The sequence below is a fragment of the Gallus gallus genome, chromosome 2 (genome assembly GCF_016699485.2).
Source record: "Gallus gallus isolate bGalGal1 chromosome 2, bGalGal1.mat.broiler.GRCg7b, whole genome shotgun sequence".
NCBI lineage: Eukaryota > Metazoa > Chordata > Aves > Galliformes > Phasianidae > Gallus > Gallus gallus.
Genome location: NC_052533.1, coordinates 125,964,001 through 125,976,344, shown reverse-complemented (window position 1 = coordinate 125,976,344; position 12,344 = coordinate 125,964,001). Strand labels below are relative to the sequence as shown.

Sequence of the window (12,344 nt, the reverse complement as noted above, 5' to 3'; positions counted from 1 at the left end):
GGACGGGGGGATCGGGGGACGGGGTGCGATCGGGGGACGGGGTGCCGGGGGCACCGTACGGTGCCGGAGCTGCGCGGATCGGTGCGGGGCTGCGGGGATCGGTACGGGGCCGTGTGGCTCTCAGCCCTGCGAGAGCTGCGGAGGCGCGGGCGGGAGCGGCGGGCGGGATGCGCGCCCGGACGCCGTTTTGGAGGGAGAGCGGCTGAGGAGTAGCGGCGGCGGCGCCCATCCGAGCCCGCAGCGCCCCGCTCAGCCCCGCGCTCGGCGGGATCCCGTCCCGGCGCGCCGCCCGCCCGCCACCGGTGGGGGCGGGGAGCGCTGTTGGCGCGCTGACCCCGTTTGCCGCCCGCCCGCACCCCGCGGCGCTCCGGGGCCGCCGCGTCCCCCAGGGCGAGGCCTCGGCTCCCTGCGCTGCCCCCATCGCCCCCCGAGGGACGCGTCCCCGCCTCGGGTGTCCCCCTGAGAGAAACGTCCCCGCTGAAGCGGGGTGTCCCCGTGAGCGCGGGCTCCCCGTGAGGTGGCGGTGCTGTCCCGGAACCCCTCCCGCGTTTTGGAGGGAGCCCAGCGCGCACCGAGGCGGGAGCGAGAGGACGGGGATGGGGGGGCCCGAGGTCCTGCCGCCCCGATACCCCGTGCAGCCCCGCCTGGAGGAGCTCGGCGCCCCTTCTGCAGGGACCCCAAGCGTGGACAGCGTTCTCTTTCCCCTTACGCCTGAGTCCCGCTCGCCCCGGGGCCGGCCGAGGCGCGGCGCTGAGAGGCCGCCTCCTCCTCTTACCCGCTCTGCAAATTGGCGCGGAACCGGCGCTGAGGGGCGGCAGCAGCGCGGGCGGCCCGGCCCGGCCCGGCAGGTGGGGGCGGCGGGAGGGATCCCCCCCCCCCCGTGTGTGTGTGCGTGTGCAGTCCGCCTGGGGTGCCCCTCCGTGCCCCCTCACACGGGGAAGGCCGTTTGGCTGCTTCCATCCCTCCCCCCGCCCGACAAAACGAGCCCAGGTAGGCACAGGCGAGCTGTGTGAAGGAGCGTCCATCTCCTGAGCGATGCACTGTGGGGATCTGGGTTTAGCACCACGGCACCCCCAAGGGATGTGGGGCAGCGTGTGGGATCTCATGCCCGGTGTGCCTTGCACCAGTCAAATAACGGTGCCCTGCTTTGGTGCTGTGAGCCACGTGTGGCTAAAAGCAGCACAGTTGCTCTGTCCTAGGGCTCAAAGCACCCACCTTTCAGGATATACATTAATTCAGCTGTTATTCCTTTGGTCCAGGTAGAGAGATCTTACCGCCCGAAGATGTCGAGACGCAGGTAAGCTGTCAGCGTGGTGACACACCAACGTGCCCTTTGCTCGCCTCCCAACTGCCGCCCCCTTAACGCTGAGCATCTCTGCCCCTTGCAGCAGCCGACTGCAGGCCAAGCAGCAGCAGCAGCCACCGCTGCCTTGTCAAGAAGAGACTCCACGTGAGCTGCAGGCACCAGAGCATCTCCAGACCAGGAAAAGAAGAACGGCAGAGGTGACCCATTTGGTTGACTCAAAGTTTAATGTTGCATGTTATTCTGGTCACTGGGGTGGGGGAAACCTTCCCTCTGCAGAGCTAGAAAATGGGGTGGGAGTAGCAACAGCTTGCTGTGTCTTTAGAGATGGGTGTGCTGGTCATTGTCAGCCTACTGACGTGTGGTTTTCTTTTCAGCAGGAGATTAAGAAGAAAGAAGATGGGAAAATTGCTAAGAAACATCAATATGAAATTAAGGTAACTCAGTCCTGAATACTGGTTCAGATTAGGTGAGGGAATCAGCCTCGTTAAGATTGGTGGGTGTGAAGTCACGCATTCCATGCTAGAGAAGGAGAAATTTCTTTCTTCAGATGTGGACAGTATGTGATCTCTGTGCCTTAGCATCTTTTTTTCCCTTCACTTTTTACAGAGGGTTTGGGAACTAAATTCTCTCCTAGATACTTCTTTCTGGCCAAACAGGTTTTGAGATTTTGTATGCCAAGGAAACTATATGTACTTCACCTTGAGAAGAAGCTCTGTAGGAAATGTTCCTGTGTTCAAAGGCAGGTCTTGTCGTTCTGTGTGAAAGGAATCTTCCTAATTCCACAGACCATAATTAAAGCTCAGTTGTCACCATTTTGAAGGCTGTCAGCCATTACAGCTTTGCATATGCTTCATGTGCTTAATCAATACAGGTAAGGAGGTATTGTGTACACTGAAACAAGTTGCAGACTTAGCTGAAGTAGCCTAGAATTCTTTCTCTAAGGCTCTCTGTATGAAATGACTTCAGACTCCTCTCCTTTGAAGTCATTGCATATTTGGCATTGGCAAGCTGAGAGATAGTTCACAGCTGCTGCTTGTTGGGGGGGTATCTAGCTTTGGAGCCGAGATGGGTGGATCCTCCCTGGAGTACTTGGAAGATAACAAGTTGTTGAACTTCCCCTAAGACAACAGAACCTCCACCCTCTCCTTTCTTTTCCCTCCACATAGATAAGTAGATAGGACCAGCAACCTAATGTCCTGTTTCTTAGTTGTAGTAAAAACCCATTCTGTATGTACTGTAACTGTAGAGCTCACACAGTGGATAGGCTCTACATGTGGACTCATCAACCCAAGACAGTTTTCTTCTCAGAGCTGAGTTCCCTTGGTTTTGTCAGGTTTGTTTCTTTTTATGTGTTCCATCTCTTGGATACAAAAGGTTTTGTGCAGAGAACTTAATGCATGTGACGTGCAGTGTTATCATTTAGAAGACAACTTGTTTGTGTTGCAGAGTTGCTGGCCGCCCACAATAACAGGAGGCATCTCGCCTTGCATCATCATTGAAACGCCTCACAAAGAATCAGTAACCACTGACTTCTCAAGGTTCAAAAAATACAGGTTCAGAAACCTCTTCATAAATCCATCACCTTTGCCCGAACTCACGTAAGTTGGCTGAATGCAGCAGTTGCTCTTCTATCACATGTGCTGAACTACTGTAGAAGTATCTGATATTGCACTGTGCTTGTATAATAGCGGACTGTATTCTCCTTGTCTCTTCATCCCACAGACAGTTCAGTAGCCAGAAAAACACTCATCCAACACACATCCTGTTGTGTTTTTTTTTTCCCCCCACTGATAAATGTCCTGGACAGAGCACTTTTGCCTGTTGTGGCCACCCTTTTGTAACTCAGCACTGAACCCTGTCAGTGGCTGAAAGGGGCGCAGTGGTTAAAACTCACCTTCTGCCAGCACTATTGAAACTGAGCAACCAATAAAGTGGCCAAAATACTGAACAGAGTTTAATAACTTGAAAGTAGGAGTTCACAGACCTGCTGCAGTGGTAGCAGCATACTTGGTGCAGTCACAGTATCGGTCTTTCAGTTTAGTGAGCAGTGTTGCAGAAGTTACATATGTGTTATAAAGACATTGCTGAAGAGGAAAGGGTAATCACCCAGTAGAGCAGTTTCTCTTGTAAAACATTTGTTGGTGTGTTGTTGTAAACATCTGTTAGAATACTACCAGTATGCTGACCGAGATGGTTTCCCTTTGCAAAGGGATAGGTTAGCTGTGTGGATAGAGGTTCAGAATGAAAGATCCGTAGACAGTTGGGTATGTTAGGCAAGTGTGCTGGTTGGTGTTTGCATCAGCCCAATGTTAATGCAAAAGCACACTGCAGTGTGTTACAGAAAACTACTGCTGAAGTGATTGGGGGGAGAACCAAACACGGAAGGTCAAAATGAGATGAGACTGTGAAGCAGTTCCTTTAAGAGAACCTGTCTGCATATGCCGTGTTCTCATGCTACGATCAAAACTTGACTGGAACTGGGAGATGCTGCATAGTGCTTGCACTTAGCCTCAGTGCCATGCCTCTCACTGAGCTTTGAGCTCAGCTTCTCAGTATTGCTCCTATATCTGCTGCGCGTTGCTGAACTGTGATTTAAAAAGCAGTATACTCTTATGTGTATTTGGCAAATCCCGTTTCTGTAAGTGTTGGGAAGCTTAACGTGCTGAAGGGCTCTCCTGTACTCCCTTAGCAAGTTGCTGGGAACTGCTGCATCCCAAAGATAAGTTCAGACACAGATTTCCACGCAAAGCATTTCATCCTCGATGTCAACCTCTTGTCAGTCAGTATCTGGCAAAGCTGAGCTCTGTTGTCCACTTGGCCACATGAGAGGATCACTTATCCTCAGCTGCCTTCCTCATACATTCCTAACTGCTGCAGGAGGATGAAAGACTTGATAGCTGCTCACTGAGAGACCTGTGCATTAAACAAGCATCTCCAGCCTACTGCTTATGGTGGCAGCAGGGTGGAACTGACCTGAGTTAAAATTTTAAGCAATAGTGGTGATGAGGTCTGTTTAATTTCTCTCCATCCCTGCTTGGGGGAGGGTATTTAACTCTGAAAACTTCAGGGGAAAATTGGCATTGTGTTGGTGAATCTGCTGTCCTCCTTAATAACTGTAGGGTGAGAAATGGGAAAAACCCAAAACCCCGTGTTAATTCATAATTACAGTAGTTCCAGATTAAAGCCAAATCAGATTTATTACATAGGCATTTTCTTGCCAAATATGCTTGACTGCTGATCAATCAGGAGTAAACGAGAACCTAATATTTATTGCAGTAACATATTTCTGAGCCTTAAGATATATTAGTCATCCTGTAAGTCACTCATTGGTCCCTTCCCCTTTTCTAAACATCAGCTGCAAATAATTTTTCCAGAACTAGAATGGGTAATTCTGTGTGTGCTGTGTCTTAGGTGGTGATGTATTTCTTTGTTCTATGTGTTTTCTACCTTGCCCTCTGGGAAGCCAAGCTTTAAAGTGGCTGAGCTACGTGTGCTAAAGGCCACCTAGGCAAAATGGGAATCTCTCTGTGGTTGTATGTGCAGCTTCAGGATGTACGAACTCAGTTTTATTGGCTGTTCTATGAGACTGGACTTGCTGATGATCCTGACAAGCTGCTGTTGTGATCATGTTACATGTTCAAAGTGTGCCTGCAGTTTTCTGATTACCGTAAGGATCTTTTTGTGCGCTGAATATTTATAGGTAACGTTTTTGTACTCCCCCTACGAAGGTGTATGCGTACTGACAGCGATTTGTAACTTTATTCCATAGCTGGGGGAATTCCAAAGATGTGTGGCTCAATATCCTGAAGAAGGAGAACCGATACGCCCACTGCAAACACTTCACATCGCTACACTCCAGTCTGCAGCCGCACATGAGGTCGATACTGTTGGACTGGCTTCTAGAGGTGTGTGCTTTGTGGTGTTTGCACCGTGTTACCCCGTGAGGTGGGGAGGTGAAAACAGAGCTTTTAGGTAAGGGGTTTGATAGCAAAATGTACAATAAATGCCCAAGCAAGGTTGCAAGGTGCTACCTCTGACCTATTGGGTAGACTGCTCTCAGTACGCCCTATCAGTGAACCTGCCAAAAGAGGGTAGTGAGCAATAGCTCTGAATGCTTGTTCTTACTGTGCTACATAACTGCCTGGGAAGGGGGGAAACATAGTTCTGAGGCACCGGTAGTGGGGTAGCTGTACCAGGTTACTTCAGAGTTCGGCTACCTTCTAAGATGTGAAGTTGGAGCTCCATAGGCAACTGCGTTCGTATTGAGGACTTGAGTTTTTGCCCTGGCTACATTGAGAGCCTTCAGATGTCTGCCTCCCACACTACTTTTTCTGACTTATTAGTAAATATTTAACATGCTTTCTTCCTAAGATCTAACTAGTGGCTAGCATCTGAAGGCTTGTAGATGCGTTCTTGTTTGAAGCAGGAATGATTTATTTGTAATCCTTTTCAGTCTAATTACTGTGCTTCAGACTATTCCAGCTGTCAAACAAAATGGAGGTTCTCATTCTGGCAGCCAACCCTACGTGAAGGAGTACTGGTGTTGTAAATAGAGAGCTATGTTCAGGAGTAGTTTCCAAGAACATGCTGTATTGCAGAATATTCGGTCGCCACTGCCAAAAGCAACCTTTTGCTCACGTAGCTCTTGCTCACCAGTAGGAGGAATCTTGCAGGTTTGTCAGTCCCGTGATGCCAAGTACTCCAAGGAAGCAGATGTTACAGTGGCACTCTCACTGCCTGGTTGTTGAACAGCGCCAATAGGGGATTTCAGGGGAAGGGATGTGCAGTTTTTAGACATGGCATGAATACAGAAACAACGCCACTTGTGTGCTTCACCAACTCCTTTAATGTGTCCTTGGCACATCACTCCTGGATTGGGTGTGATTTTTTTTATTTTTAGCCTTGAACCGTTAGGAAATCATTAATTAAAGTGTTCACATTGACTTTGTTGCCACTGTGCACCTCAGTATTTCTACATGCCACGCTGAAGTAAAATCCCTTGGAATTCTCCAGTAGCTCCGAACCTGGTCTTCTGTAACATCACTTGGAGATAATAGAACTTGGCCATCTCAACTTGTGCTTGGCCAGTACATGTTTGTAGAAATCATACCATTTTTTTGTGGTGTGGACCTTCTTTGTTTTGAACCTTGTTTGGAGCAGTTGTTAATCATTTTTTAAATCAATTAGCACTTCAGATGGTGAATATTTGTTACATTAGCTCCTAAAGAACAAAAAAACTGTCCCTGCCAACTGGTTGAATTCTCTAAGGTCAGGAAGAGATACAATCCACAAACAGGCTTTCAAGCTCCTCATGAAGTAGCTGCAGGTGGTGAGATCTTATTCTGCCTTTGTGTCCAAGTGAAATAGGGTAGCGAGGCAGGACAATTACATCTGCTTGGGATCTATTTCTTCAGGATTTTTCCTGCTGTCTGTAGATGAGAAACTAGGGAAATACAGGTATTTTTTGCTGCCCCCACGCTAACAACTGCCTCCTGAAACATCTAGATTAGTGCTAGTCTGTGTATGAAGAAGATGAATCTGTGTACTGTGCTTGACTAGAGTACTCCAATGCGTCTACGTGAGTTTTGTTATAAAGATTATTTCTTTTCCTACTTGTTGTAGGTATGTGAGGTGTATGCGCTCCACAGGGAAACCTTCTACTTAGCTCAAGACTTCTTTGATAGATTCATGTTGACTCAGAAGAACATTAACAAGAGCATGCTTCAGCTGATAGGAATTACCTCACTCTTCATTGCCTCCAAACTTGAGGTAAGCAGCTCTGTTACAGGGAAGAGAGATTACATACGGAATAACTAAAAAGGTAGTGGTAATGTATTTATTTCTGCTGTCTGAACCTTTAGAACTTACTGTGCATGTGATGCTGAAGGTCAGAAGGGGAAATTTTTCTCTTCAGTTGTGTGTATGTGGACCTATTGGAGTGTGGTCTTTGCCCTCCCTGTCAGCAGTGGGGAGGGAGACCACCTTAACTTCAGAGTAATGCAAATATCTAGGAGCAGTTTTGTGCTGCTTTGTCTTTTTTCAGATGTACACCTATACCCTGGCTGGCAAACAGCCTCAGGGATGGGTGTGGGACTTGAAGAAAACCAAACCTGTACAGCTGATGTCCCTTAAACCCCTTTAGGGGAGCTTTTCGTTTCAGAGATAATGTGATCAGTGCAACAGTGATGATGAGTTGTGTTGGTTTCTGTGTGTCTCCTGGAAACACTGTAGCACATGGTAGGCCAAACAGAGAGGCAAATTTGGGATGTTAAGTTTAGGTAGTTGGAAACTCCCCTGATCAAACTGCTGTTTGCAAAATGAGGTGCTGAGCTGCAAGCTGTTCTGCTGGCAGGTACCTCTACACCTACCCATTTGTGGCTAAAACTGGCATGAGGAGGTTGGCTGCGTTCTTTAACTGTCTCTACACCATGGATTCTGCCAGCTGTGTCAGCAGTGGGATTTTTGGTCTCCATGGCCATATCAGCACTGACTGACATTGTGCCTAACCTGCATTGCTGAGTGCCCTCTAACAGAGCCCTGTACTCCAAAAGTGGGATTGTTCTCATTTCTTATTTTTAGCAGCAAATAGAATGGCTGAGTGGGAACTGATCTTAATGGAAGATTGTTCTGATTGTTCTGTCAGCATTTATGTCATAGAATCATAAAATCATAGAATGGCCTGGGTTGAAAAGGACCACAATGATCATTGAGTTCCAACCCCCCTGCTGTGTGCAGGGTCACCAACCACCAGACCAGGCTGCCCAGAGCCACATCCAGCCTGGCCTTGAATGCCTCCAGGGATGGGGCATCCACAACCTCCTTGGGCAACCTGTTCCAGTGTGTCACCACTCTCTGTGGAAAAACTTCCTCCTAATATCCAACCTAAACCTCCCCTGTCTCAGTTTAAAACCATTCCCCCTTGTCCTATCACTATTTTCTCCAAAGCTAAAAAGGTTGCAGTAAATTTGTTGTGTTATGCAACACACAACATAGAACCTACTTGTTTTGAGCATCCCCTACTGTGCAAGTTTCATGTCACTCCATGGAGCAAGAAAAAAGAGCTCTAGTGTAAGAGAAGTTAATACTACAATATGCTCTGCCAGTATCAAGCTCCATCTTCTCATCTTTTTCTTCCTCCTTTTGAAGGAAATCTACGCTCCAAAAATACAGGAATTTGCTTATGTCACTGATGGTGCTTGCAGTGAAGATGATATTGTAAGGATGGAACTTATTATGTTAAAGGTAATAACTTGGTGTTTGTAAGACTCGTTTGAAATCTCGCTCCAGATTCATGTTGTGTTTTAATGTCACTTCCTTCAAAAAGTAGGAGGAATGTGATCTTAAAATGGGTACTTAAAAGCGTGTGTGACCTCAAGTGTCTTTTGGGAGTCTGTGCAATAAACTGAGTGAACTCAGCTGGGAAGCATGGGGGAAAGCAAAGATCAGAGCCCAGAACAATCTTTGCATGGTTTAAGGCGCTTACGTATTTGTTTAATGCTCACAGGCTTTAAAGTGGGAACTCTGTCCTGTGACAATCATCTCTTGGCTGAACCTCTATCTTCAAGTGGATGCTCTGAAGGATGTTCCAAAAGTGCTCCTACCTCAGTATTCTCAGGAAAAATTCATTCAGATAGCACAGGTAGGTAACAAACTCTATAGCAAAGTGCTGGTTTAGAGTGATTACTGCTGATGTCGTACCCCCAGAAGCCGAAGACTTTCTTGTTTCACCTCACCTGTTATGCTGTTAATAAATATGCAGGTTTGACTCTGCTGGACAGCTGCATACGAGACTAGCTGCATGCTAGTTAATTCCTGAGCTGTTCTGCAACTTCTTAATGGAAGACAATACCTTCCTGGAGCTCTGCCCACAGCTTAAAGGTGTACTCACGTTTGTACAAGCACGTTGTCTCGCACGTTGCTGTTTGTGTGAGACCTGCTTTACTGCAATTGGTACTAGGAATAAACTAGATGCGTGCAGTTGGTTCTAAATAGCACAGCGATGCTGCAGAGCATAATGAGTGTGGATAAAGCAGTTTCTGGGATAGGATGATACCAAAGCATCTTCTTGCAATTTGTAACACTTATGTCCTCTATTCTATTTCCTCAGCTCTTAGACCTGTGTATTCTGGATGTGAATTCTTTAGACTTCCAGTACAGAACACTAGCTGCTGCTGCACTCTGCCACTATACCTCAACTGAAGTAGTTAAGAAAGCTTCAGGTAAGAAGCATTTATGATCTCGTTAGGCAGTGACAGCTGCTCCCTGCCTGATGTTGTGAAGGGCGTAATGGTTAACGACTGCAAGAGCTCTGCATGGATACTGACAGTTTGTTCTTCTGCGGGGCTTTTCTTTTCTTAACCCCTCTGCCTTTAACACTGTTTCCTTCCTACCACTGTTCGAGGCATTACCAAGACCTGACAGAGAGAAGGAGGAGCTTTCCAAAGCACAGTGCTAGCTAAGGAAACTGAGCAGATGCTTGTTTGCTTGCTTGCATTTTGGGCCAGTGCTGCCCCTCTAATAGATTCCGACTGTTTGGTCGCTGGCTGTACTTTATTTGGCAGTTTTGTTTCCCAAAATGCAGTTTGCAGCCGGGTATCCTTGGCTGTCAGTGGCACTCAGCCTTTATGTGGATCCCAGAAGTCTCCCTTACAAAGTGCAGCTGCCAGCTGACCAAGTTCAGCACTGTGTGTCATGTGAGGTGTCCTAAAGGCAGCGCTACGCTGTGTGTGTGTTTTTGAGCGTGAGCCAAAAGTCTCACTCAAGTTGAAGAAGTCACAGTAGGGTAAACTGTTACTTTTATGTCCTGGTGAGCAACAGAAACCCTCATGACCACAGAGCTGCTTGTTTTGGGCTTGTGGTCACATCCTTTGCCACAGCGTGTTTAAGTAACACACGCAAGGAAATACAGGGGATTTCTGGGAGGGTGAATTCTTACCTACAGCATCTCTTTAGGAATTCTAGCTAGGAGCCTGTACAGCTCCGTCAGGATTTCTAAGTGTATCACTGCTTTCTCCTGTAGGCTTGGATTGGGACAACATTTCAGAGTGTGTAGAGTGGATGGTTCCGTTTGTGAATGTGGCAAGGAAAGTCTCTGTGAAACTGAAGCATTTCAAGAAGGTTGCAGTAGAAGACTGCCACAACATCCAAACACACACCAACTACTTGGACATGCTGGTAGGTGGATTGCTGCAGGTCTGTGCTTCGTACAGCCCTTCTCCTGAGGTGCTGAAGGCTCTCCAGGCTAACGGGGTCAGCGTGCCACACCTTGTGGTTCTGGCTTTCAGGAGATAAGCTGCATGTGCTCTCACAAGCTGTGAGCAAAGAGTTGGGTGAGGATTACTGGTGAAGTGTTTAAAAGATGGCACTCTTTGTCATGAAACACAGCTGTGGAGTAGCAGAATTGTATTAGCAGCATGAGGAAAAAGCTTCCAAATGCCAGTAAAGCTGAAACGCAGAGCTCTGTGTGGTATTAACCATCTTCTTCACCCTCTACACAGGAAGAAGTTAACAGTGGAGTAGCATCTACTGCCCCAGGTCAGTTATCACCCGTGTCAACAGCAGGAATAATAACTCCTCCCAAAAGTACAGAGAAGAAATGAAAGCTGGACAGCAATCCTTATGAACAGTTTCAGGAACAAGACCAGGTGCTTCAGAACAGGACCACACTAAGGGTGACTCACTTTAACGCTCTTCACTGCTATTCAAGATGTGAGCAGTAAGGGATGCATCAAACAGAGCAGCGGATGGAACTGATAGCAGCATCTTCCTTGAGACTTGATTAAAGAACTTAGACCAAACATCCCTCCCTGTGTCGTCACAGGAGCATGAACTACTCGAGTCCCTTCTCAAATATGACTTATGTAGTTCAACCCTCTGAACATTCCTAACTTATGAATTTCAGGAATATGTTTTGTAATGGCTGAGTGGCGAAGTTTGTCCACTCGAGTTACGTGTCAATGTGCTTTAATGTGGGACAGCCACACGCGAGACCTTGGTGCCAGCATGTACGTATTACCTCTTCCTGACCTTTCTTTTCCCTAGGAGCTTACTGCCTGTAAGTTAGTCAGCCTATGAGCTCAGGTGCAGTATTACAGAGGTCAGTGAATAAACAGTTTACATTTCTGAAACCACTGTGCCCTCACATTAAGGCATGGCCAGCCCTGTTTTGAATCTTAGCTTTCCCAGCAGGTCAGTATCAGCTGTTTAGGGCTGCCATAGACTTCAGTTCCCATGAATCGCTGACCTCAGGTAAGAGTACAAACAGAACAATGGTGCTTAAGTAATCTTAACTGGATGCAGTCTTGGAAGGAAAGAGTTCTATTTTATAAGGCTCAGCCATCAGCTTTCAATGGATAAGAACCCTTTCCCTTTCTGGTTCTCTACAACCACTCAAATCCTGCCACCAGCGTGAAGAAGCGACCATGTTCCTAAACAGCATTAACTACTGTGTTTGTGGAATATTCACTACCTCTGCATGTGAGGTGCTCCTCGTGAAGGGAGGGTATGGGGAAAGCTGGAACGTGGTCCGCCTCCCTCTGCCACGATGCTTCCACCTGCAGAAGCACCCAGGGCCAATTCCCAGCATTGAGCAGCACAAGAAGCTGCACGACAGCAGCAGCTCATTCATTAAACTCTGCCACCTTTGCAAACTTGAATTCAGGGCTTCTTCAGACAGTCCATGCCACAAATACCTGAAGTTATTGTTTTAGGCCTTCTGTACAGTTTGTAAAGATATGGTGTTTTATTATAATATTTCATCTATTTCTATAAGAAAGATACCAGACTGTAAATGTTGTATAAAAATTTAAATGAATTTTAAAAATAAAAAAAAAAGCCTTGAAAGAGTTCTTCTGTCCCTTTTCACGTATCTTATGGTAGTCCTCCAGCATTAGCCTAGAAATAAAGCTTTGCCATTGCTTGAAGAAACTTCTTTTTCCTCCTCTGCGCAGCGAGCTGTAGCACTTCCTCAGGATTACTGGCGTTCAGCTCTGTCTGCCCAATAGCTTTTATCTTACAAAAGAGACAGCAGTAGCAACAG

At 47.2% G+C, this 12,344-nt stretch overlaps 2 protein-coding genes across 9 annotated transcripts in view; one reads left to right on the top strand and one right to left on the bottom strand.

The window, feature by feature from the left end:
- Nucleotides 1–12,148, top strand: part of CCNE2 (cyclin E2) — a 22,841-nt gene extending 10,693 nt beyond the window's left edge. For 3 of the 7 annotated variants that reach the window (XM_025147108.3, XM_015282919.4, XM_015282920.4), the window contains exons 2-12: nucleotides 1,260–1,297; nucleotides 1,389–1,503; nucleotides 1,681–1,740; nucleotides 2,753–2,904; nucleotides 5,076–5,211; nucleotides 6,929–7,075; nucleotides 8,453–8,548; nucleotides 8,811–8,945; nucleotides 9,414–9,525; nucleotides 10,326–10,480; nucleotides 10,804–12,148. In XM_025147108.3, coding sequence (XP_025002876.1) covers nucleotides 1,284–1,297; nucleotides 1,389–1,503; nucleotides 1,681–1,740; nucleotides 2,753–2,904; nucleotides 5,076–5,211; nucleotides 6,929–7,075; nucleotides 8,453–8,548; nucleotides 8,811–8,945; nucleotides 9,414–9,525; nucleotides 10,326–10,480; nucleotides 10,804–10,905 — 1,224 coding nt within the window. In that variant the 5' untranslated portion in view covers nucleotides 1,260–1,283 and the 3' untranslated portion in view covers nucleotides 10,906–12,148. The remainder of the gene's footprint in view (nucleotides 1–1,259; nucleotides 1,298–1,388; nucleotides 1,504–1,680; nucleotides 1,741–2,752; nucleotides 2,905–5,075; nucleotides 5,212–6,928; nucleotides 7,076–8,452; nucleotides 8,549–8,810; nucleotides 8,946–9,413; nucleotides 9,526–10,325; nucleotides 10,481–10,803) is intronic. The other 4 variants (XM_025147107.3, XM_025147109.3, NM_001030945.2 and 1 more) reach the window with 3 other exon arrangements.
- Nucleotides 12,024–12,344, bottom strand: part of INTS8 (integrator complex subunit 8) — a 24,952-nt gene continuing 24,631 nt past the window's right edge. For both annotated transcript variants that reach the window (NM_001040228.3, XM_015282917.4), the window contains one exon: nucleotides 12,024–12,316. In NM_001040228.3, the coding sequence (NP_001035318.1) occupies nucleotides 12,200–12,316 (117 nt within the window). In that variant the 3' untranslated portion in view covers nucleotides 12,024–12,199. The remainder of the gene's footprint in view (nucleotides 12,317–12,344) is intronic.